At 43.3% G+C, this 23625-nt stretch overlaps 2 protein-coding genes, 1 long non-coding RNA gene and 1 other non-coding gene across 6 annotated transcripts in view; 2 read left to right on the top strand and 2 right to left on the bottom strand.

The window, feature by feature from the left end:
* BRAP (BRCA1 associated protein) overlaps window positions 1–4296 on the bottom strand; it is a gene marked incomplete at its 3' end in the record, with an annotated part of 30613 nt that extends 26317 nt beyond the window's left edge. The window contains 3 exon segments of the mRNA NM_001099008.1: window positions 933–1131; window positions 2101–2262; window positions 4051–4296. Coding sequence (NP_001092478.1) covers window positions 933–1131; window positions 2101–2262; window positions 4051–4132 — 443 coding nt within the window. The 5' untranslated portion in view covers window positions 4133–4296.
* Window positions 1–23625, top strand: part of ACAD10 (acyl-CoA dehydrogenase family member 10) — a 109422-nt gene that overhangs the window by 60585 nt on the left and 25212 nt on the right. Inside the window, exons 1-4 of one of the 3 annotated variants that reach the window (XM_059876386.1) lie at window positions 4443–4514; window positions 8969–9168; window positions 14263–14411; window positions 16748–16946. In XM_059876386.1, the coding sequence (XP_059732369.1) occupies window positions 8982–9168; window positions 14263–14411; window positions 16748–16946 (535 nt within the window). In that variant the 5' untranslated portion in view covers window positions 4443–4514; window positions 8969–8981. Of the gene's footprint in view, window positions 1–4442; window positions 4515–8968; window positions 9169–14262; window positions 14412–16747; window positions 16947–23625 lie in introns of those variants that run through there. The other 2 variants (XM_024977724.2, XM_059876385.1) reach the window with 2 other exon arrangements.
* On the bottom strand, window positions 7643–14325 carry LOC132342616 (uncharacterized). Its single transcript, XR_009491072.1, has 2 exons — window positions 14242–14325; window positions 7643–7965 (listed from the first exon to the last, which is right to left on the bottom strand). It is a non-coding gene; the product is annotated as an uncharacterized lncRNA (long non-coding RNA).
* Window positions 13078–13150, top strand: TRNAG-CCC (transfer RNA glycine (anticodon CCC)). The gene has a single exon. It is a non-coding gene; the product is annotated as a tRNA-Gly (tRNA).

The raw sequence follows: 23625 nt of genomic DNA on the forward strand, positions 1-23625 counted from the left end.
AGAAGAACAACTCTAACTATGGACTTCTCTTGAAGTCCATAGACTTCTCTTGAAGGTTTTTGAAGAGAAAAGACTTCTAAATATAGGAAGGAGAATTCTGAATCATGAAGATGTGACTCTGAAGATTACAGGAAGTGTTGTTGGATTAGAATAGCTAAAAGAAGGGAAAGAAAAATCACCCACAATACAATTTGCTTTTTTCTTCAAACTTTAAACTTTGTATTTTGTATTGGGATATAGTCAGTTAAGAATGTTGTGGTAGTTTCAGGTGAGCAATTTGCTTTTGAAATGCTGCAAACTCACTTCAACAGCTGCAATCCAAAATGGCTACCTGAGTATTCTGTTTCCCAGTGGAGACTGAGCAAACAATTTAGGACAAGGACAGTCTTTAAAGAAATCAGCAACTAATTATTCAAGGAGCTGGGGCCCAGCTATGTTGATTATATAGCAAAATCTTCCTTTCCTTTGGCCTCCAGAAAGCCTTGTTTGGACCACAAAAAGGAGTTCAAAGATATGATGAAATGGCAACCCATTAAGTGACTTCTTAGCAGTTTCTTTAGTAAAGACTTGGTGGGAATAAGAGACTACATCTATGTTATACATCACTTAGAATTTTTCTTTTCTTTTCTTCCTTCCTTTCAATTTTCCAATCACCTGCATGCCTACCTTCTCAGGGAATATTTTCTTGGGTATTCTCTCAAGTGAATCTGCATGATTCATTCATAAGGCTCTTTTACCCAATTTATGAGATTTAACCATATATAAAATATCTAAGAATTCTTAAGAAAATATCTAAGAATTTAACACACAATATATGAAAGTACTAACCCTTTGAACAAAGCTTAAAATAATCCTTATCTTCAGGGCAAGAACATTTTCTCCACCCTATGGCAAAAAACAGACAAACTCAAAAGAGAAAAGGATTTTCTTACTTTGTCTTGTACAGATGCATAATACCATGAACTATTTCAACTGAGGGGTTTCCACTGAAGAAGGAAATCTGATCTGGAAGCTGCTTGGATGGAGAATCAAGAGCAGCATTTATACCTTCTTTACTTCTATCTTTACTTCTCTGTGCAGTGAGGGATGCTTCTGAAGATTTCCTTTCTTCCACTGTAGCTTCTGGCTCATCTTTCACAAACCAAAAAGTTAGTAGATTATAAACTGATATGAAATATGTGGAAGGATTCCAATTAGATGAGAATTTTAAGTCAGAGTGAAAGAGAAATTGCATTAAGAATTGCATTCACAGAACAGCAGAGTTTTGGGGACATCACAACTTGAAAGTACTCTTTGCCCCCACTCTCCCTGCCCCTCAGAAACTGAAGGATGTTGACTTTACATTGAGAAGTACCATAATAAGGCAGGTGTCTTCCATCATGCACTTCTGAAAGTGTAAGTTGCTCAGTTGTGTCCGACTCTTTGTGACCCTATGGACTATACAGTCCATAGAATTCTCCAGGCCAGAATACTGGAGTGGGTAGCCTCTCCCTTCTCCAGGGGATCTTCCCAACCCAGGGATCGAACCCAGGTCTCCTGCATTGCAGGCAGATTCTTTACCAGCTGAGCCACAAGGGAAGCCCAAGAATCCTGGAGTAGGTAGCCTATCCCTTCTCCAGTGGATCTTCCCAACCTGGGAATTGAACCAGGGTCTCCTGCATTGCAGGCGGATTCTTTACCAACTGAGCTATGCACTCCTAAGTGGGACAAATATTCAGGGCTGTTTGAAAGTTTGAAAACCAACCTACCAGTTCTCCACACTGGAGATGCAATACACATCCACTCCCCTGGATGGAGCGAGCTGGCAGAGCAGGGGGAGTCACAACGTGCTTATCTGGATTCAACATGAATCGCCACAGACCTACATGCTAAGTAGCTCTCCTCACTAAGGAGAGTTGTCAACCTACCTTGTTACAAGTAATTTAGAAGAAATATTTAGAGAAACTGAAATCCACCCTGACAGTTTCATGTAAGGAACATAGGCAGTAAAAGCTAAAGTATGCTAGAGGTCTTAATCACAGGCTCACTGAACACCACTCCAACACAAGCAACCATGGGTTTACCTTAACAGAAGATAGCCTAGGGTTCTGGAAAGCATACCTGGGTTGGCCTTCATGGTCTCAATGATCACATCTGTCATTTCTCGACGACCAAGATGCTGATGTATGATTGCTGCTTTCTCCCCTGGTGACTTCCCTTCTAAACAGGCTACAGCTGAAGCTAGTGTCTTCTTTTGGATCTCCTCATCAGACATTTCCCCGACTAAAGAATACATGAATAATTAATATCTGATAATAAAACAAGCCTCTTTCCACTCTCAATGTATCCATCCACAGGTTTCCTTTTTCTCTCTGCTGCCTTCCCCCAAGACTATAAGATGCCTTTTGCAGGGTCCTTCTCACTCATCTCTGGGGCTCTGCAGTACTGACAGTCAGTTAATGCCCAGGGCAATAAACTCAGAAATGCATAGTGGTCCTAGTGGAAATCGTGCATTTTAAAGCAAATGAAGGAGATAAAAGCTTTGATAGTGATCCTGCTCAGATGAACCAACATTTTAGTAACACTTGTACGTGAAACTGTGTTGGACCCCAAATTAGGGCATCAAGTCCACTAATCAACAAAACTTTTAGGGTTAGTCTTCTTAACAACCTGGGTTAGCCTAATCCCACCTTGTCCTGAAAAACTGTGATCATTTTCTTAAATCACTAAAACACACAAAAATGAAAAATAAATTTGGAGATTTGATAGAAATATCCTTAATATAAGCTTTATGTGAAGAGAGATCAAGCCTGTTTTGCCCATCACTGTATCCTCAGTACTTACATCACAGTGCCTGGCACACACTGGAAGCTCTTTAAAGATATGTTGAATAAATTAATGACTCAATGACTGACCCATGTAAAAATGTATATGTCGCTTATGTCAATTAATTCGACTTTCAGAACTCAGTAGCCTATTTAATTATATTCAGTCTTTAGTTTGCAGCTCAAAAATTCACACACTCAGGGAAGTTTCCCACAAGACCATCCCTACCAGCCCCAGGCCTCTTCCCCAAACCAAACACATCCTCTCATGATAGCTTTCCAAACTCCTTTCCAGCTTTCTACCTTCCCTTACTGTACATTTGTCACAGCTGTATCCTACATTTATCCTGTAATTATTTACCTAATCTATCTCCATGAACTGAAGTGAATTGCTGGTGCCCTTAAAGCAGGGACCATGTCTCTTTCCGCACAAAACTAAAGCTCAACAGAGAGCAAGCACTCATAAAGTATTCCTTGAATGATGCGTTGCTGGCTCTTCAAGGAACAGAGCCATACCTGCATTTCCCAGGAGGAGGCTGTGTGACTGGAAATGAAGAGCTCAGACTCTCAAGTCCAGCTCTCTGAGGTAGAATTCCAGTTTTGCCACGGATAGATGATCCTGGGTAAGGCACTTAATCCCACGGCTTCAGTTCCAGTTTGTAAAAGCCTCATCCACCCATAAAACTAATTGGGTTGTATGAAGATATAGAAAAGTGTGCACACGAGGTGTTTAGTACAGTGCTTGGATATAGGAACTGTACATATTTTCAGTTATAACTACTGCCACAGGGCGCCCAAATGGATGGTTTTTCAAAGAGGAAGAATTTAATTAAACCAGAAGCCGTCAGCGTGCTGGGGATTCCCTGTCTGCCTTCACAAAGCCTGCTGCTGCTGCTGCTGCCGCTGCTAAGTCGCTTCAGTCGTGTCCGACTCTGTGCGACCCCAGAGACGGCAGCCTAGAGAAAATCAATTCGCACAACTAGGCTCTCACCCAGGTTGGAGAGTGCGACGCGCCAAATATAAACAAAGTCCCAGTGGGAAGGCACCAGGAAGGAGGGACCGGCAAAGACTTCCCACAGGTGACACCTGGGAAGAGACTGCCCAAGGATGGTGGGGGGAGAGGGATCCCAACCACTTCTCGGCTTCCTCCTGAAGCGGAGGCCCTTGCCCGGACTCAGACTCTGAAAGGACGCGCCCCGGGGCCCAGGCGCGGGCCACGGGGGAGGCGGCGAGGCCGCGGACTCACCGGCAGCGCTGAAGCCGAAGCCGGCGGGGACCGGCGAGTGTTCTGCGAGCTCCAGGCGGATGACAACTAGTGACACACTCATAGGGCAGCCGCTGGCCGGTGAAGGCCCCGGCGGGCTCAGGCGAGGCTGGGAGGCGAGCCTAGAGGTAGAGAGGCCCGGGGCGGGCAGCGCCGCCACCGCCTCAGCGCCGCCGCCACCGCCTCAGCAGCAGCAGCAGCAGCAGCACCTCCGCGAGCAACCCTTTGAGCCACAACAACCTCCACTTCCGCCTCCCGGCCGCCGTCGTTGTCCTGTGAGGTTACGCATGCGCGGGCCTGCGCGCTCTTTGATTGGGTGTGGCGGTAGCCACGTGACTGGTGTTTTCGCTAAGGTGAGCCTGAACCCTGCGTACGGAATCTGGAAGAAATCGTGGAGGAGGCACGTCACGGCAATCTCGGGAGCTGGGCTTTCATTAGGCGGACCGGTGGGTTTGCGTCCAGACCTGAGTTAGCCTACCTGAGAGACCTCGTTCTTAGCCCGGCTCATCTGACGGCGAGGGGTCTCTGACTCCGCGAGGTCTCCCAATTGTCCGAGCCACCCGCACCCTGCAGAGAGCTCTGGCTTCTTTTTGTCCTGTTTGATCTCTCGCTCCAACTGTAGGCAGGGTTGCTTTGGGTCAGCCACGCTTTACAGATCGGTGCTCTGAGGCATAGAGATGAATCCGTTTCTTTCTCTGAGGGCCAATAGGGAGTAGGGACTGTTGGGGTGGTGGGGATACATTGGTGAATAAGATGAACACCCAACTCCCGTTCTTATGGATTTGATCTTGTCCCTAGTTGTGTGACCTTGAGCGAGGTTTTTCATAAAATTGTGTGATATCCTTATACAGCTATGAGGATGAAGCAAGTAGAGGCTGTGACTCTGTTTACATTAATTTTTCTGAGAGTCCGCATTCTTTTCAATATCCCAGACTTGAGATTGAGGACAGGAGGAGAAGGGGGCGACAGAGGATGAGAGGGTTGGATGCATCACCGACCTAGCGGACATGAGTTTGAGCAAACTATGAGATAGTGAAGGACAGGGAAACCTGGTATCCTGCAGTCCATGGCGTAGCAAGGAGTCCGAAAGGACTTAGCCACTGAACAACAGACTTGCCTTGGGCACGTGAACATGGAGGGCCACAATCAATACATATATAGCATATATGTGACAGGATGCTAATCGGTATATGTTATCATGACATGTAAGTGTGTCATAGGACACACTGTGTCCTGGACATATGTAGGTGTGTGGACTACAAATCCATATCATGACCACCTGATGTTTATACATTATGACTGCACACTATGAATTAGTTTCAGTGTACACTTTATATCATGATTTCTCAACCTCTGCACTGTTAACATTATTGGACTCACTAAGCCTTTGGGTTGTGTGTATGTCCTACAGTTAATGGAATAGTTAGCACCATCCCTGGCCTGACCTACTAGGTACCAGTAGCACCTCCAACTGGTGAGCACCAAAATGTCTCCAGACATTCCCAGATGTCCCCTTGGGGCCAAAATTCCCCGCAGTGGCAGTTGCTGATTTTTGTGGAACTGTATATGTCATATGCATCCCACTATATGTATATAATATATGAGATCTCATGTGAACTTTTTTTTTATAGTATATTACAGTAGCAGATAACATTTAATGGTGTGCCAGGTAATAACTTGAGTGCTTTATTAATACATACTTTATCTCTATGTAGTAGTAAGAATAACTTCATGAGAGAGATACTATAATTTTTCCCATTTTATGGAGGAGGAACCTGAGGCTCAGAGAGAGTCACTTGCTCAGGATCTCACAAGTAAGTAAGCGGCAGAGCTAGACTTTGAATGCAGGGAATCTGATTCCAGAGCCAACACTCAATCTCTACTAAACCACCTCTTTAATATGCAACAACTGGCCTTCTCTAGTGGCTCAGATGGTAAAGAATCTGCCTGCAATGCGGGAGGCATGGGTTCAATCCCTGGGTTGGGAAGATTCCTTGGAGAAGGGAATGACAACCCACTCTAATATTCTTTCCTGGAGAATCCCATGGACTTAGGAGCCTGGTCCATGGGGTTGCAAAGAGTCAGACACAACTGAGCAACAACACTTTCACTTTTTCACACTGTGTGCATATTTATGAAAGTATAATTTAGGTAGCACATCTACATTACACATACTGAGAGGCAGAGAGAGAGAAGATGAATATTGTTTACGGTGGAGAAGGAAGATGCCAGTTCCAGAGAACTACTCACTAGAGATGGGCAAAATGGGCTTGTTACAGTATTCTGTAGCTGCCAAATACTATGCCTGCCACCTGTGTTCCCCTGTTTTCTGATTCATCCAGTTTATTCATCCTTCCAACTCATATTTCTATTCTGATTTTTGGCCTTGCCACACACCTTGCAGGATCTCTGTTCCTTGACCAGGGACTGAACCAGTGCCACAGCAGTGAAAGCCGGAAATCCTATTAGGTGCCCAGGAAGTGAAAGAAAGTGTTGTTGGTTCGGTTGTGTCTGACTCTTTGCAACCCTATGGATTGTAGCCCACCAGGCTCCACTGACCATGGGATTCTCCAGGCAAGAATACTGGAGTGGGTAGCCATTCCCTTCTCTAAGGGATCTCCCCAACCCAGGGATCTGCAGGTCTCCTGCATTGCAGGCAGATTCTTTACTGTCTGAGCCACTAGGGAAGCCAAGGGAACTCCTCCAACTCATGTTTTTACTGAGCACCTGCAACGTGTCTAGATATTATGCCAGGTCCTAGGGGATGGATAGACATGAAAATAAAATAAGGCCTTTCCTTAACAAGTTTACATTTAGAGGAGTAGATAGAGTCAAAAGAACTATGATGGGGTAAGTTGTCTAGTGAAGGTATGGATAAGAAGCAGTGAAAGTGGAAAAAAAAAATTAGTATCAGAGTCTCCCAAGAAAAAGAAAGACTAGCCTCTCTAGAGGAGATAAAGCTGATGCTGTGATGTAAAAATGAGTGGAAATTTACTAGCAAATAAAGCAGACTTCCCTGTAGCTCAAATGGTGAATCTGCTTGTGATGCAGGAGACCAGGGTTTGATCCCTGGGTTGGGAAGTTCTTCTGGAGAAGAGAATGGCAACCCACTCTAGTATTCTTGCCTGGAGAATTCCATGGACAGAGAAGCCTGGCAGGCTACAGTCCATTGGGTCACAAAGAGTTGGACACAACTGAGCAATTAACACACACAAACCAGGCAGAGGCGTTCCAGTCAGTGGGCAGGTACCACGGAGTTACCAGGATGTATGGTATGAGAAATCACAACCTTTTCCTGCTCTGAAGAGAGCACTGGGAAGTAAGAACAGCCCATCATCTCTAGTTGGAAGGAAGAAGCAGCTAGTTGTGGGAGCCCACTCATCCATTAGCTGGAGTATAAGGAGGACAGTGTCTTCAATGAGAATAAAAGTCACCCCTTCAGTATGAAAGTCAGCCCTTTTCATCTCTGTTAAGCCCTCATACAGAACTTGTTAACACTTTTGGAACCTATAAATAAATTTCTCCTTCCGTCATTGACTTTGGCCTTGGCACAGAACATAAGTAAAACCCAAAATGCAAATCAATCTACCTTTTCATTTCAGCATTCGTGCCCCAATCCAGCAAATTTCCAACTACGTAAGAAACACGTTATATCATCTTGAACTTTTACTTCCTAAGAGTTCTTTCTTTAGATTCTTCATACTTTATTTAGTCCTTATGGTGGCACTGAGGTGACTCCCATGAACATGCAGGCTGTCTTACCAACCTGTTTTGCTCTAACTAGCTTCTTAGTTTTTTAACCATAGACATCACATGAGAAACCAAGATTTTCAAGTGGAACTGACTGCAAGTAGAATTTTTTGTTGTTGTTCTTTTTCCCAGGTTTTTATTTCAGACCTAAAAAAAATTGAAAGAATAGTACAATGATCTCTCATATACCTTTCATCACACGCTCTTCACTGAGACTAATTATTAACATTTTGCCACATTTATGTCTATTCATGTGAAAATGTTTGTATATCTATGTATACATGTACCTGTTATATGTATGTTTTTCTTTCCCCTGAACTTGTTGAAAGTAAGTTTAGAAAAGAGGCAGTGAAGATCAGGAGGTCATCGCCCTGCTCTGTAGGAGGGATGATAGTGTGGTGGCATTGTGAGTGCTAGGAGGAGGTGAGTACAGGGCACCCTGAGAAAGTACAGGAGAGACTGCTCATCTACCTCTTCTCAGGGCCAGAAGAGGTTTCATGAAGGAAGTGACAGGCAAACTACAACCTGAGGGACAATGGGCAGTTATCCAGGTAATGGATGGAAGGGAGCATTCAGGCCAGGGCAACAGCCTCACATGGAAGTGAGTGTCGAGATCACCCAGGCTAAGGTGAAGTACAAAGGAGAGCTGCTGCCCAAAGGGGAGAAGAAGTTCTCGGCCTTTTCAGGCAGCTTGAGGAGCTGAGAGTTTATTGTGAGGACAATGGGGAATCACTGGAGATTTTAAATGGGGGTAGGACATGATCAAATTTGCAATTTTGAATGAAGAGGCAAGGGGACCACTTAGGAGGCTGCTGCAAAGGTCTGTGGGTGAGATCACACAGTGAGTGGAGAGGTAGATCGAAATCTTCCAGAGGAAAGACTGGTCGCACCAAGCACCAGAATGGAGGTGTGTGACTAGGGGACTGGGGTGAGTCTAACTGTCTAGCTTGGGTTGCTGGGGAAATGGTGGAGCCCTTTGCTGGGCCAAGGACCCTAGGAAAGGAGTTGTCATGGAGGGCAGAGACAGTGAGTTCAGCTCTGGTTGTGTCTGAAATGCTGGTTGAAAGTCAGAATAGACATGCCTGAGTGCCAGGACGGAGGTCTGCTTGGAGGCAGTGAAGGCTAATCATGTCCTGTTTCTGCTTCACAGCCTTGGCCCCAACATGTGCCTAAGGCAGCTTCTGCAGTCCTCCCAGCTCCAGCGGGCTTGGAGGGCGGCCTTCCTGAAACACGTCCAGGGCAGGCACCCGGGAGCCTGGAGATGGACACATTCTGGAGGCGGCCCCTACAGAGCAGTGATTTTTGACATGGGCGGAGTTCTGCTTCCTTCTCCAGGGAGAGTGGCTGCAGGTGAGCTCTTCATTCTCCTTCACCTTTAGAGACTGGGGTGTGTGGGGGTGGGGGAAAGGAGGTGGTGAGGGGAGATGACAGTGTGCCTCAGTGGGTGCTATTCTTGCTCTTGAATCAAATTCCAAGCAACAGTAGTGCTGCTGAGGATCTTGGGCAAGTGGTTTCACTTCTCTGAGTCAGTTTCCTCATCATTAGATTAATGCTAATGATAGTACATACTTCTTTGGGGTTTGGGGAGCATTAAGTGAGATCATTCATAGAAAGCACTTGATTAGCAGAATGAGTGCTTGGCTCATCCGAAATTCTCAGTAAATGACGAACTGTCATTGTTATGGGTAGAATTTAATTACCTTTCCCTGAGAACTGCTTCTGAATGCTGTAATCTCCCCTCCCTGCTTTGATTGCAGTCTTTCCTCTTCCACCAACCTCCCTCTACACCTGCTTTTATTACTATAAAATCAAACCTATAGGTTCTGATCATTTCTTTATCTGTCCTTCCTAACAGAACAGTGACTGAAGAAGGCAGAAGTTGATTTATTTTGTATATGAAAGCTAGGTATGTGGTCTGGGCTAGTATGTTGCTATATGATATCAGAGCTGTGGGCTCTTTCTATAGTGTCATTCTGCTATGGGTATTGTTCATTTCCAGTCTTACCTTATGGTCTCTGCTGGCTGCTTCATCTCTTGCTGTCACATTATCATTACAGCCAGCAGGAATGGAGATGGACCTTTCTTTTTGACCTGTACTGCTGGCTGATTAGGCAGTTCTCCATGCTAAGTCAACCTAAGTTCAGTTTTTCTGTGACCTTGGTCAAAAAATTACCTGGGTATACAAACTGCTGAGGTGAGCCTTTTTTGTTTCCTTCTAATTGCTTCAGCTCTAAGCTGAGCCCTAAGCTTTTCTTTTCCTCCACTCTTATTCTTCTTGCATTTACTCCAGGCCTGTTCCACACTCCCTGAGTCATTGTACTCCCCTACCCCAATCCTTCCTGCTTGGAAACATAAAGATCACTGGGCAAGAGTTTTCTTGACTTTCTCCAGAATATCTTGAGAAGCTACTTGCTTCTCTTCACTCCCATGGCCTCTGCCCAGGTTTAAATCCCCGACTTGTTCTACCTTTGAAATCATATCAGCTACCTGCGTCCTCTCTATGACTCTGGTCCTTTGGCTTTTTTGCACCACCCTCCACACAGCCCCCAGAATTAGTTTTCTAAAACATGCATCCGGGACTTCTCTCGGTGTCCAGAGGTTAGGACTCCATGCTTTCACTGCAGGGGGTGAGAGTTTGATCCCTGGTCAGGGAACCAAGATCTCACATGATGCCAAAATAACCCCACACATACACACATCTTACCCCTTCACTCTCCTGCTTCAAATCCTTGAGTGCCTGCACTCTTTCTCTTAGATTAAGTTGGGAAGCTTTTGTCTGGCATTAGGGGCCTCTTACAATTAGCCCACATACCCTTGTACCACACAACTTCCCACATGTGCCCACATTTCAACCATTTGATGTTCTTTAAACACATCTGCACCCCTGCACCTTTGCAAGTTCTGTTCCACCTGCTGGCAGCTACCCTTCCTTGCATCCTCTGTGTGCTCAAATCCAACCTATACTTTAATGACTAGTTAAATGGTATGGTGTTCAGCATGGTGCCTAAAATCTTTGAGCCCTCAGTAAATCAGATGATGGTTGTTATTATTGACTTCTCTTCTGTCAAGACTCCTCTGACCTCCTTCCCTGGCAGAATGTCCCTGGATAGCAGCTTTCCAGTTCAGCTTAACACCAAGGGGTGTTTTAGCTGGCTATGGGATGTGTTCCTATCTCCTCTGTGGAGCAGTTAGAATTGGGGACCATGGGTCTGAGATGTGTTAACTTCACTTTTCCAGTGTCAGCTCAGAGCTGGTTCAGGTGTTCATTCAGTAAAGGTTTGTTGGATGGATAAAGAAGGAAATAATAATGCCTTCTACTTTCTCCTTGTTGTTTTTCTTGACTGGAACTCCTAATGTTATTTATTCATTAAAAAGGCCTATGGGACTTTCCTGGTGGTCAGTGGTAGTTAATAATCTGCCTTACAATGCAGGAGATTTGGGTTTGATCTCAGTCGGGGAGCTAAGACCCCACATGCCTCAGGGCAACTAACCCCAAGTGCTGCAACAGAGATCCACCTGCCGCAAGTAAGACACGATGCAGTCAATAATAAACAAATACATTTTTAAAAACTGCCATCCCAGATAAAACAAAATGACCCATATCAAGGGTCACTGGAGCAGCAAGTACTAGAATTCAGATCACCTCTAATGGCATACTTTTTTTTACATTTAAGCCAGAGGTCAGTCAGTCAGCTATAGCCTGTGGACCAAATCTGGTCTGTTGTATGGTTTTGTATAGTTCATCAGCCAAGAATGGTTTTTATGTTTTGAAATAATTAAAAATGTCAAAACAAGAATATTATTCTGTGGCATGTGGAAATTATACAAAATTGTAATTTCAGTATCCATAAAAATGAAGTTGTGTTGGAACACAGCCATGTTCATTCATTTACATAGTGTCCATCTGTGGCCCTTCTCACAAAGTTTGCAAGGCCCTGATTTCAGCTATTAGTTTACTATAAAATCAGTGTACACAAAAAATTAAATAAGAGTACAGCCCAAACATTTTAGCATAGCATTCAGGGAGTGTCATATGATCAGACTGCTTAATTTTTGTCAGTGTGATGGATAAAAGGCTATCTCTGTATGTTTTTTCCCCTCTGTATGTTATTTTAATATTCAGGTTGAATGCTTTTTTTGTATATTAATTGGTCATTTTTCCCTTTCTGTGAATTGCTCATTTTTATTGTTGATTTGCAATAATAAACTTTTGTCATATCACATACAAATATTTCTCTGTTCTGGGGCTTCTCTTTTATTTTATGATAATGTTTTTGCTGTACAAGAGTTTTCATTTTTGATATCAAGAAAATCATCTGTTTTTTTCTATGTCTTGAGTTTTATGAGTCTTGGCTAAGAAAAATATATTCAAATAAAGATGTTCTGTATTGTTTTGGAGTTTTTTCTGATTTGGGTATTTAATCTGTTGGGAATTTTTGTGGTGGTATGAAAAAGAGATTTAATTAAATTTTTTCCTTATAGAAACTCATTATGACAGTCTCATTTATTGAATAGTCAGTTCTAAAAGTATATAAACTATGAAGATAAATTTCCTGCTTGCTCCTCCACTACTTTTCAATCAGTTCCAGACTTCATTCATTATCACTGTGAAAAGTTTATTGTTTATATTTCAAAAAATTTCATCTATGTATTTGAGAATGGGTGTGTGTGTGTTTGTGTGTGTGTGTGGAAAACGTGCATACCAAAACTGAATCATACTGTATAAACTGTTCGCTACATTTTCTTTTTTTTTGACTCAGTATAATATCTTTGCAACTTTTCCACATCAGTAGGCATAAGTCTAGTTCAGGGATTAGCAAACTCTTTCTGTCAAGGACTAGATAGACTTTCAGGGCCATAATGGCTCTATCACAACTATTCAGCTCTAGTGTTAAAGCCAGAAACAGCCCTGGACAGTGGTAAACAAGTAGGTGTGGTTGTGTTCCAATAAAACTTTATTTACAAAAAAACAGATGGGAGACAGATTTGGCCCCCAGGCCATAATTTTCTGACCTTTGGCCTAGTTTATACATTTCAACATTTACATGGTATTCCATTATATGGGTGTACCATGGTTGATTTAACCAGCCCTTTATTAACATACATGTAAGTTTCTAGTTTTTGTTATGAGCAGTTCTGCCCAATAGCCATGTACATAATTTTTGCTTACTTTTATAAATACATCTGTGGCAGAAATTCCTGAAAGCAGAATTATCACATCAAATGTAAATGTACATTTAAAATATTGTATTCGGGACTTCCCTGGTGGTCTGGTGGCTAAGACTCTGTGCTCCCAATGCAGGGGACCCAGGTTCGATCCCTGGTCAGGGAACTAGATCCCATATGCCACAACTAAGAGTTGGCCTGTTAAAATTAAAGATCTTGCCTGCCACAATGAAGATCCTGTGTGCCACAATTAAGACCTGGCATAGCCAAATGAATAAATAAATATTTAAAAGTAAAATAAAATGTTGCACTCCATAGAGGTTGTGCTTATTTACACCACCATCAACAGCATAGGAGAGTGCCCCTTTGCTTGCATGCTTGTCAACTCTTAAGATCCTAAAAATTGCTCTAACTTTAGTTCTAAAATTAAAGAGGTATTATTATTTGGATTGAGTTTTATAAGTTTTGCTGTTCTCAAAAGACATTCTGAGTTGGTCACATTGGTGATTTCTGAAGAATGGGATTACTTTGTCATTTTACTTTCTTTTTTAAACCTTTCTATATTGTCTGAAATATTTTCAATGCAAGGCACTGCTTTATTGAAAGAAAATGTATAAAGTATACTAGGTCTTAGATATCATTATGAATGCTATATATATTTTTGCCTCATAGCAGCTGTATTGTAGAAAGAAACATCTTTGTTAAAAAAAAAAGCAATTCCTATACAAATGCTCACAGTAGAAACAATACTGATCCACCACCCACTGCCTTAGCTCTCTGTGGACCAAAATTTTCTTCTTTATTCTATAAAACAACACCCCCAAGTGAATGTTTCAGTGTACCGGCTACACTGCCCTGAAGGATTACTACAGCCTACAAAATGAAGGGCTTGTTTTGGAGTGCTGTCAAAATCTGGTTTATTCCCTCATGTACTTCCTAACCATGTGCCAGGATCATGTGAGTGACCTAATACATATGAACCAGCTAATAAGAGACCAGGGAAGAAAATTCATAATGTAGTGTCCAGCATCGTCTCAAGCTGGTGGCATGGACTGATGCTTGGCAGCAGTGTCCCCTCAGTCACACAAATTATTACTGCTGTTCCCTGGGAGCTCTAAGGCTGAGATTTTCCATTTCCTGAATTTCTCTGAATTCCCAGTAGAACCCACCTGGCACCACAGTGATGCCACAGAACCTGTATGGTAATTACCCTGTTCCCCAAACTTCAGCTGTTTGTCCATATATCGTTTCACTTACCATGTGTTTCACTTTTGGTAGAGTGGGAGGTACAGAATCATATCCCTTCTGGAACTATAGTGAAGGCCTTGATCTCAGGTGGCGAAAATGGGCCCTGGATGAAATTTATGAGAGCAGAGATAACAACAGAAGATTTCTTACAAGAATTTGGGAGACTTTGCCCTGAAATTGTGAGTGATAAACATATTTTCCATATTCTTTTCGTCTACAATAGTGGGTGCAACACTCGTCCATTAAATTGGTTAAACTAAAAACAAAGAAGAGAAAACCTGATAACCCCTTATAAGATTTTAAGCTATTTCTTCCACCCCTAGGTACTCAATTTTAACTGCATGAATGAAAAATAAAAATATTATATACCCTGCCCCTCCATAAGCTATTGTTTATATGACCCTGGAATTGTTACATAATGGCTTTGATCAGAAAGCTTGTTTAACGCAGTGATAACATTGAGCCTTTCTCTGGACTATGCATTGTTCTAAGCTCTTTATTTATATTAACTCACATATCTTCACAATAACCCTGCTAAAATATAATTTAAAATATAGTCAAGTTCTATGGATGGATGGTGGGTTTGATTGCACAACAATGAATGTACTTAATGTCACTCAGAGGGCTTAAAATACTAAATTAGATGTTATGTGTTTTTATAATTTAAATATTTAAATAAGCTTGTATTTAAATATATAAATATACATAGAAAACCTTATGCTAAGTGATAGAACGAAGCCAATACAAAAAGACCACATAATATACAGTTCTACTTATATGAAGTATCCAGAACGGGTAAATCTTTAGAAACAGAAAATAGAGTTGTTATTCTCTTGGTCTAGGAGTATTGGGGTGGTGGAGGCGCCAAATGGGTAGTGACTGCTAATGGATATGGGTTTCTTTTTAGGGTGATAAAAATGTTCTAAAACTGACTGTGGTGATGGTTGTATAACTTTATGAATATATTAAGAAGCACTGAATTTTACAGTTAAGTGGGTCAGCTGTGTGATATGTGAATTGTATTTCAATAAAGCTGTTGGGAAAGATGAGGACAGGAGAAGAAGGGGATGACAGAGGTTAAGATGCTTGGATGGCATCACTGCCTCAATGGACATGAGTTTGAGCAAACTCTGGGAGATAGTAAAGGACAGGAAATCCTGGCATGCTGCAGTCCATGGGGTCACAGAGAATTGGATATGACTGAGTAACTTAACAGGAGAAGGCAATGGCACCCCACTCCAGTACTTTTGCCTAGAAAATCCCATGGACAGAGGAGCCTGATAGGTTGCAGTCCATGGGGTCGCTAGAGTCGGACACGACTGAGCGACTTCACTTTCACTTTTCACTTTCATGCATTGGAGAAGGAAATGGCAACCCACTCCAGTGTTCTTGCCTAGAGAATCCCAGGGACGGCGGAGCCTGGTGGGCTGCCATCTATGGGGTCGCACAGAGTTGGACACGACTGAAGCGACTTAGCAGCAGCAGAGTAACTTAACAATAACATGAAACTGTTGTGAAATGTGTGTGTGTGTGTGTATAATATAGCAGACTCACCACTGCAGATTTTGAAATATGATAAAGTAAGAGTTTTCAAAACCCAAACAGATAGAATTTGGACACACAAAAAGTGATCAGAAATTGACCTTCAGTGCATAATGGTGAAGCTCAGGCAATGCAGAATCATCAAATGTCTTCTGAATTCCCCAAAGGAATCAAATAAAAATTAAATTACATCTGCTTAATTCACTTTTAGAGTTTAATGTATCTTCTTAGAGTCTTCTGAATCTTTTTAAAAATTGACAGTCAGTGAGTGAAATGAAGAACTCATTTAGGGACTTCCCTGATGGCCCAGTAATAGGGAATCTGCCTAGCAACATGGGATGCAGGTTCGATCCCTGGTCCCAGAAGAGATTTCCACATGCTACAGGGCAATTAAGCCCACAGTGCACAACTAGACTCGATGCAGCCAAATAAGTAAATAAATACTTATTTTACAAAACTCATTTAACTGGAATGTTGATGTAAATAGCTCCATTCCCTAATGACTCATGTTTTACAACCTTATATGCAAAGTTCTGCACCAGGGCTGAAAGAGAATTCCTTTTGGCAGCAAGCCAGAGGCCTGGGTTAGTGGCAGGAAGCCTGAAATACGTATTTTTCTGTGTTGGTGATAAGCTGTTCTTACTCTTAATGATGGCTGGTTCTCTTCTCTGCTGTTGCTGCTGCTAAGTCGCTTCAGTCGTGTCTGACCCTGTGCGACCCCATAGATGGCAGCCCAGCAGGCTTCCCCGTCCCTGGGATTCTCCAGGCAAGAATACTGGAGTGGGTTGCCATTTCCTTCTCCAATGCATGAAAGTGAAAAGTGAAAGTGAAGTCACTCAGTCGTGTCCGACTCTTAGCGACCTCATGGACTGCAGCCTACCAGGCTCCTCCATCCATGGGATTTTCCAGGCAAGAGTACTGGAATGGGGTGCCACTGCCTTCTCTGCTCTTCTCTCCCTACCTCCAATCTTAGTCAAAGACCTCCATGCCCGTGGACTCCTTTTTCTCTCTGCTGACCAGTGAGCGAGTGGCGAAGCAGTTCCCAGTGATGACTGAGGCCATAACTCAGATTCGGGCTAAAGGCCTTCAGATTGCAGTCTTGAGCAATAATTTTTATCTTCCCAATGGGAAGAGCTTTTTGCCCCTGGACTGGAAACAATTTGATGTGATAAGCTGACAGGCAGAGGATGAGATGGCTGGATGGCATCACTGACTCGATGGACGTGAGTCTGAGTGAACTCCGGGAGTTTGTGATGGACAGGGAGGCCTGGCGTGCTGCGATTCATGGGGTCGCAAAGAGTCAGACAGGACTGAGTGACTGAACTGAACTGAACTGAAGCTGACAGGGATCCAGAACAATCTGAATCAAGTCTCTGTCTTTACTTTAGGATGTAGCATTAACGCTGCCTCTCAGTAGGTCTTGAGTGGATGGGACGGTTATTCACACAGTTGACTGAGTTAGGATTAGACAGATAGGTGGGAAAGAGGACTTGCAAAGTATCACTGAGCTGTGAGCAAGGTCATTTATGGGCTTTGATAACTGGGTGAAACCTCAGCTTCAGAGATTCTCTTTCATTCTGGACTTGAACCTAGTCATTAGATAACACATGCACTTTATCAGCCCTTACCCTTTGACCTTTTCAAAGACCAACCCCCTTGCCCTCTATTTCTATGGCATTAATCCTTAGACCAGTGCTGTGCAAACAAACTTACTGCAGCAAAGGAAATGTCTAGTATGGTTGCTACTATCATACATGACTGTTATATGCTTGAAATGTGGCTAGTGGCCCTGAGAGGCTGAATTCTATTTCATTGCAACTCAAATGTAAATCATCCCACCATATGAGACAGTGCATAAAGGGCCAGACTATCAAAGTACCTGAGAAGACTGTGAGTCAGGAGATGGTCTTCTGTGCCAGGAGGTTACTTCTGTGAAAGACTCTCCATTTTCCTAAAAGGAAGTATATGATTATTCTGGTACAAATAAGAATTATTGATAGATGACTGGCTTAAACTTCATTCAGTCAGAAAACACATTCTTACACAGCAGTGGCTGTGTGCTGGGCACTAGCTAGGTGTGAAGGGCTACTGTGTTCAATGTGACTGACATAAGCCCTGCCCTCTGGAATATATGTTTGCCACATTTTAGGTGGTCAGTTGCCACATGTGGCTAGTGGCTACTATGTCGGACTGGGCAGTATAGCATTTCCGTGATTATAGAAAGTTCTGTTGGATAGTGCTATTTTAGAACATGAAATCTAGTCGGATGACAGGCACAAATATGGGAGATTAAGCACCCAACCTAATACTCTTTTTCACCTCCCACTTCCTCATTCCTCCTTGTGCACAGCCCGCTGAAATACAGTCTCCTCCCTGTACGTCCCTGCCTGGCTCCTTACCCACTTGAATTCTTGGTTTCCTGGCTTGTCCACAGCACAACCCTCCTACAATCACCCTTCCCTTTAGGGGCTCAGGGACCTCAGCCAGATTTGAACCCTGTCTCTGCAGCTTTCTATGGGCAGTAGCTTTGATTCCCTGAACTGTAGTTTCTTCATCTGTAGTTCATAAACAGCAGTTTTGTTTAGGGTGGCTATGTGGATCCCACAGCATAATACATGCAAAGCACTTTACAGAGTGCCTGGCAGGTAAGTATTCAATACACTTTGATTATTTTCAGAGATTGCTCCCCTCCAGTGTGCCTATGGGGATAAATAACTTGGCCAGGCTCACACTGGGCCTTTCTACTATTTAAGGACTTGTGAGCTTCTTTAACACAATGGACTTAACTCAGACTTCACAGACTCCCTGGCATGTGCTTTCCAGCAGCTTTTCTGATGAGTTTTCATAATTTTGTTCTGCAAGAAACCTAGTCTGCAAGAGACCTAGAGTGTCGAAAATCCTTTTTCTCAAGAGCGTGGTTTATGTTTTTGTTCTCTAAAGCTATAAGACGAAAAAAAAATTTTTTTTGATGGGGGTAAAGATAGTGTAACCACTCCTACGATCTGTGTCATCACTGGGGGCTGTTCCTGACCTCTTCAATGTTATAGGAATACCAGATCAGATCAGATCAGTCGCTCAGTCGTGTCTGACTCTTTGCAACCCCATGAAGCACAGCACGCCAGGCCTCCCTGTCCATCACCAACTCCCGGAGTTCACTCAGACTCACGTCCATCGAGTCAGTGATGCCATCCAGCCATCTCATCCTCTGTAGTCCCCTTCTCCTCTTGCCCCCAATCCCTCCCAGCATCAGAGTCTTTTCCAATGAGTCAACTCTTCGCATGAGGTGGCCAAAGTATTGGAGTTTCAGCTTTAGCATCATTCCTTCCAAAGAAATCCCAGGGCTGATCTCCTTCAGAATGGACTGGTTGGATCTCCTTGCAGTCCAAGGGACTCTCAAGAGTCTTCTCCAACACCACAGTTCAAAAGCATCAATTCTTCGGCGCTCAGCCTTCTTCACAGTCCAGCTCTCACATCCATACATGACCACAGGAAAAACCATAGCCTTGACTAGTTGAACCTTTGTTGGCAAAGTAATGTCTCTGCTTTTGAATATGCTATCTAGGTTGGTCATAACTTTCCTTCCAAGGAGTAAGCGTCTTTTAAGTTCATGGCTGCTGTCACCATCTGTAGTGATTTTGGAGCCCCCAAAAATAAAGTCTGACACTGTTTCCACTGTTTCCCCATCTATTTCCCATGAAGTGATGGGACCGGATGCCATGATCTTCGTTTTCTGAATGTTGAGCTTTAAGCCAACTTTTTCACTCTCCTCTTTCACTTTCATGAAGAGGCTTTTTAGTTCCTCTTCACTTTCTGCCATAAGGGTGGTGTCATCTGCATATCTGAGGTTATTGATATTTCTCCCGGCAATCTTGATTCCAGCTTGTGTTTCTTCCAGTCCAGCGTTTCTCATGATGTACTCTGCATATAAGTTAAATAAGCAGGGTGACAATATACAGCCTTGACGAACTCCTTTTCCTATTTGGAACCAGTCTGTTGTTCCATGTCCAGTTCTAACTGTTGCTTCCTGACCTGCGGTGTATATGACATTCAAAAATGTTTTCATCCATTTTCTTTCTTTTTTAAAAAAATATAATGTTATTTATATATTTTTGGCTGTGCTGGGTCTTTGTTGCCATGCGGGCTTTTCTCTAGTTATGACTGGGCCGGGGGGTGCTACTTGAGGTACGGGGAGCGGGTGGTGGTGGTGCTGCTGGTTCTTGTTGCGGTGGCTTCTCTTGTTGCGGAGCATGGGTGCTGGGGCTGTGGCACAGGGCTTAGTTTCCCTGGGGCACATGGGATCGTCCCAGACCAGGGATCGAACCTATGTCTCTGGCATTAACAAGTGGATTCTATACCACTGAGCCACCAGGGAAGCCCCATTTCCACACCCCCCCCCATTTTCTTTTAATTAAAAAAATTGACGGGGACTTCCCTCGTGGTCCAGTGGCTAAGATTCCACCCTCCCAATGCAGGGGGCCTGGGTTGGATTTCTGGTCATGGAACCAGATTCCACATTGCCACAACTAAGAGTTCATATGCCACAACTGAAAAAAAAAAAAAGATCCTGGGTGCCGCAGCTAAGACCCGGTGCACCCAAAGAAATAAATAAAAATAAGTATTTTTAAAAATTCAACATTTTTTTATTGTGAAAGAACATAAGATTTACCATCCTACCAATTTTTAACTGTAGAGTTCTATTAGTGTTAAGTATGTTCGCATTGTGATGAAACTCATCTCCAGAACTTTTTCATCTTGCAAAACAGAACAAAGAGAAGGCCAGGGATCTCATCCAATTTAAACCTCAAGTGTTTTTTTGCACTTCCCCACATGTAATCACCTATGGGAAGAGGTGTCTGTTCCTCAGACATGGCCCAGAGCCCCTGCGTTTGCTACCCTTTCTCCTCTTCTCTCAGCTGGTACAGCTGTGCTCATTTCCTGCCAGGTCGTCTGTTGATTAGAAACACTTGGCTTCTCCACGGCCCATGGTGGACATTTTCTTTACAAGGAGCAGTCTCTTTTTTTTTTTTTTTTTAATTGTCATTCAAATTATAAGGAGCTGGGGAAGGGTAAGTAGAGAGGTCCAGTTTTTTCAGGACATTTATTTACTTGAAAGAGCAGTTCACCAACCTTGAACAGTGGGAATTTGGAGGAGAGGGAGGGGCCCTCAGGTTCGTCCTTGATCTTGGAGAGCAAGGGTCAATTCTGGAGTGAGTGAGGGATTTAGTTCAATTCTTAGAACAGACCCAGAGGGTATTGGTTACAGGCCTCAATGGCTGTTTTAGACCTGCTTACAGGAGATGAAGCCCTGGGGACAATGTCAGAGGACTTCCCGGGGTTGCTGGACCAGAGGTAGCCTGACACTGAGACAGCTTTTCAGGGTTCTCCTGAACCCTCAGCTGCTGCTCACCAGTTCTGGACTGGATACAGTTTGAGGCGAGGCTGTCAGGATAGAGGAGGCTCTTTGCAGGAAAGGAACTGTGTTGGGACTTCCCTGGAAGTCCAGTGGTTAAGACTTTGCCTTCCAGTGTAGGGGGTGTGACTTCCATCCCTGGTCAGGGAGCTAAGATCCAACATGCCTCTTGGCCCAGAAACCAGAACATAAAATAGAAGCAATGTTGTAACAAATTCAATGAAGACTTAAAAAATCAGATCAGATCAGTTGCTCAGTCATGTCTGACTCTTTGCAACCCCATGAAGCACAGCACGCCAGGCCTCCCTGTCCATCACCAACTCCTGGAGTTCACTCAGACTCACGTCCATCGAGTCAGTGATGCCATCCAGCCATCTCATCCTCTGTAGTCCCCTTCTCCTCTTGCCCCCAATCCCTCCCAGCATCAGAGTCTTTTCCAGTGAGTCAACTCTTCACATGAGGTGGCCAAAGTACTGGAGTTTCAGCTTTAGCATCATTCCTTCCAAAGAAGTCCCAGGGCTGATCTCCTTCAGAATGGACTGGTTGGATCTCCTTGCAGTCCAAGGGACTCTCAAGAGTCTGCTCCAATACCACAGTTCAAAAGCATCAATTCTTCGGCGCTCAGCCTTCTTCACAGTCCAGCTCTCACATCCATACATGACCACAGGAAAAACCATAGCCTTGACTAGTTGAACCTTTGTGGGCAAAGTAATGTCTCTGCTTTTGAATATGCTATCTAGGTTGGTCATAACTTTCCTTCCAAGAAGTAAGCGTCTTTTAACTTCATGGCTGCAGTCACCATCTGTAGTGATTTTGGAGCCCCCCAAAAATAAAGTCTGACACTGTTTCCACTGTTTCCCCATCTATTTCCCATGAAGTGATGGGACCGGATGCCATGATCTTGTTTTCTTAATGTTGAGCTTCAAGCCAACTTTTTCACTCTCCACTTTCACTTTCATCAAGAGGCTTTTTAGTTCCTCTTCACTTTCTGCCATAAGGGTGGTATCATCAGCATATCTGAAGTTATTGATATTTCTCCCGGCAATCTTGATTCCAGCTTGTGTTTCTTCCAGTCCAGCGTTTCTCATGATGTACTCTGCATATAAGTTAAATAAACAGGGTGACAATATACAGCCTTGACGTACTCCTTTTCCTATTTGAAACCAGTCTGTTTTTCCAAGTCCAGTTCTAACTTGCTTCCTGACCTGCATACAAATTTCTCAAGAGGCAGATCAGGTGGTCTGGTATTCCCATCTCTTTCAGAATTTTCCACAGTTTATTGTGATCCACACAGTCAAAGGCTTTGGCATAGTCAATAAAGCAGAAATAGATGTTTTTCTGGAACTCTCTTGCTTTTTCCATGATCCAGCGGATGTTGGCAATTTGACCTCTGGTTCCTCTGCCTTTTCTAAAACCAGCTTGAACATCAGGAGGTTCACGGTTCATGTATTGCTGAAGCCTGGCTTGGAGAATTTTGACCATTACTTTACTAGCGTGTGAGATGAGTGCAATTGTGTGGTAGTTTGAGCATTCTTTGGCATTGCCTTTCTTGGGATTGGAATGAAAACTGACCTTTTCCAGTCCTGTGGCCACTGCTGAGTTTTCCAAATTTGCTGAGATATTGAGTGCAGCACTTTCACAGCATCATCTTTCAGGATTTGGAATAGCTCAACTGGAATTCCATCACCTCCACTAGCTTTGTTTGTAGTGATGCTTTCTAAGGCGCACTTGACTTCACATTCCAGGATGTCTGGCTCTAGGTCAGTGATCACACCATCATGATTATCTGGGTCGTGAAGATCATTTTTGTACAGTTCTTCTGTGTATTCTTGCCATCTCTTCTTAATATCTTCTGCTTCTGTTAGGTCCATACCATTTCTGTCCTTTATCGAGCCCATCTTTGCATGAAATGTTCCTTTGGTATCTCTGATTTTCTTGAAGAGATCTCGAGTCTTTCCCATTCTGTTGTTTTCCTCTATTTCTTCGCACTGACTGCTGAGGAAGGCTTTCTTATCTCTCCTTGCTATTCTTTGGAACTCTGCATTCAGATGCTTATATCTTTCCTTTTCTCCTTTGCTTTTCGCTTCTCTTCTTTTCACAGCTCTTTGTAAGGCCTCCCCAGACAGCCATTTTGCTTTTTTGCATTTCTTTTCCATGGGGATGGTCTTGATCCCTGTCTCCTGTCCATAGTTCATCGGGCACTCTATCTATCAGATCTAGGCCCTTAAATCTATTTCTCACTTCCACTGTATAATCATAAGGGATTTGATTTAGGTGATACCTGAATGGTCTAGTGGTTTTCCCTACTTTCTTCAATTTCAGTCTGAATTTGGCAATAAGGAGTTCATGATCTGAGCCACAGTCAACTCCTGGTCTTGTTTTTGCTCACTGTATAGAGCTTCTCCATCATTGGCTGCAAAGAATATAATCAGTCTGATTTC

The sequence above is a fragment of the Bos taurus genome, chromosome 17 (assembly GCF_002263795.3).
Source record: "Bos taurus isolate L1 Dominette 01449 registration number 42190680 breed Hereford chromosome 17, ARS-UCD2.0, whole genome shotgun sequence".
Classification (NCBI taxonomy): Eukaryota; Metazoa; Chordata; class Mammalia; order Artiodactyla; family Bovidae; genus Bos; species Bos taurus.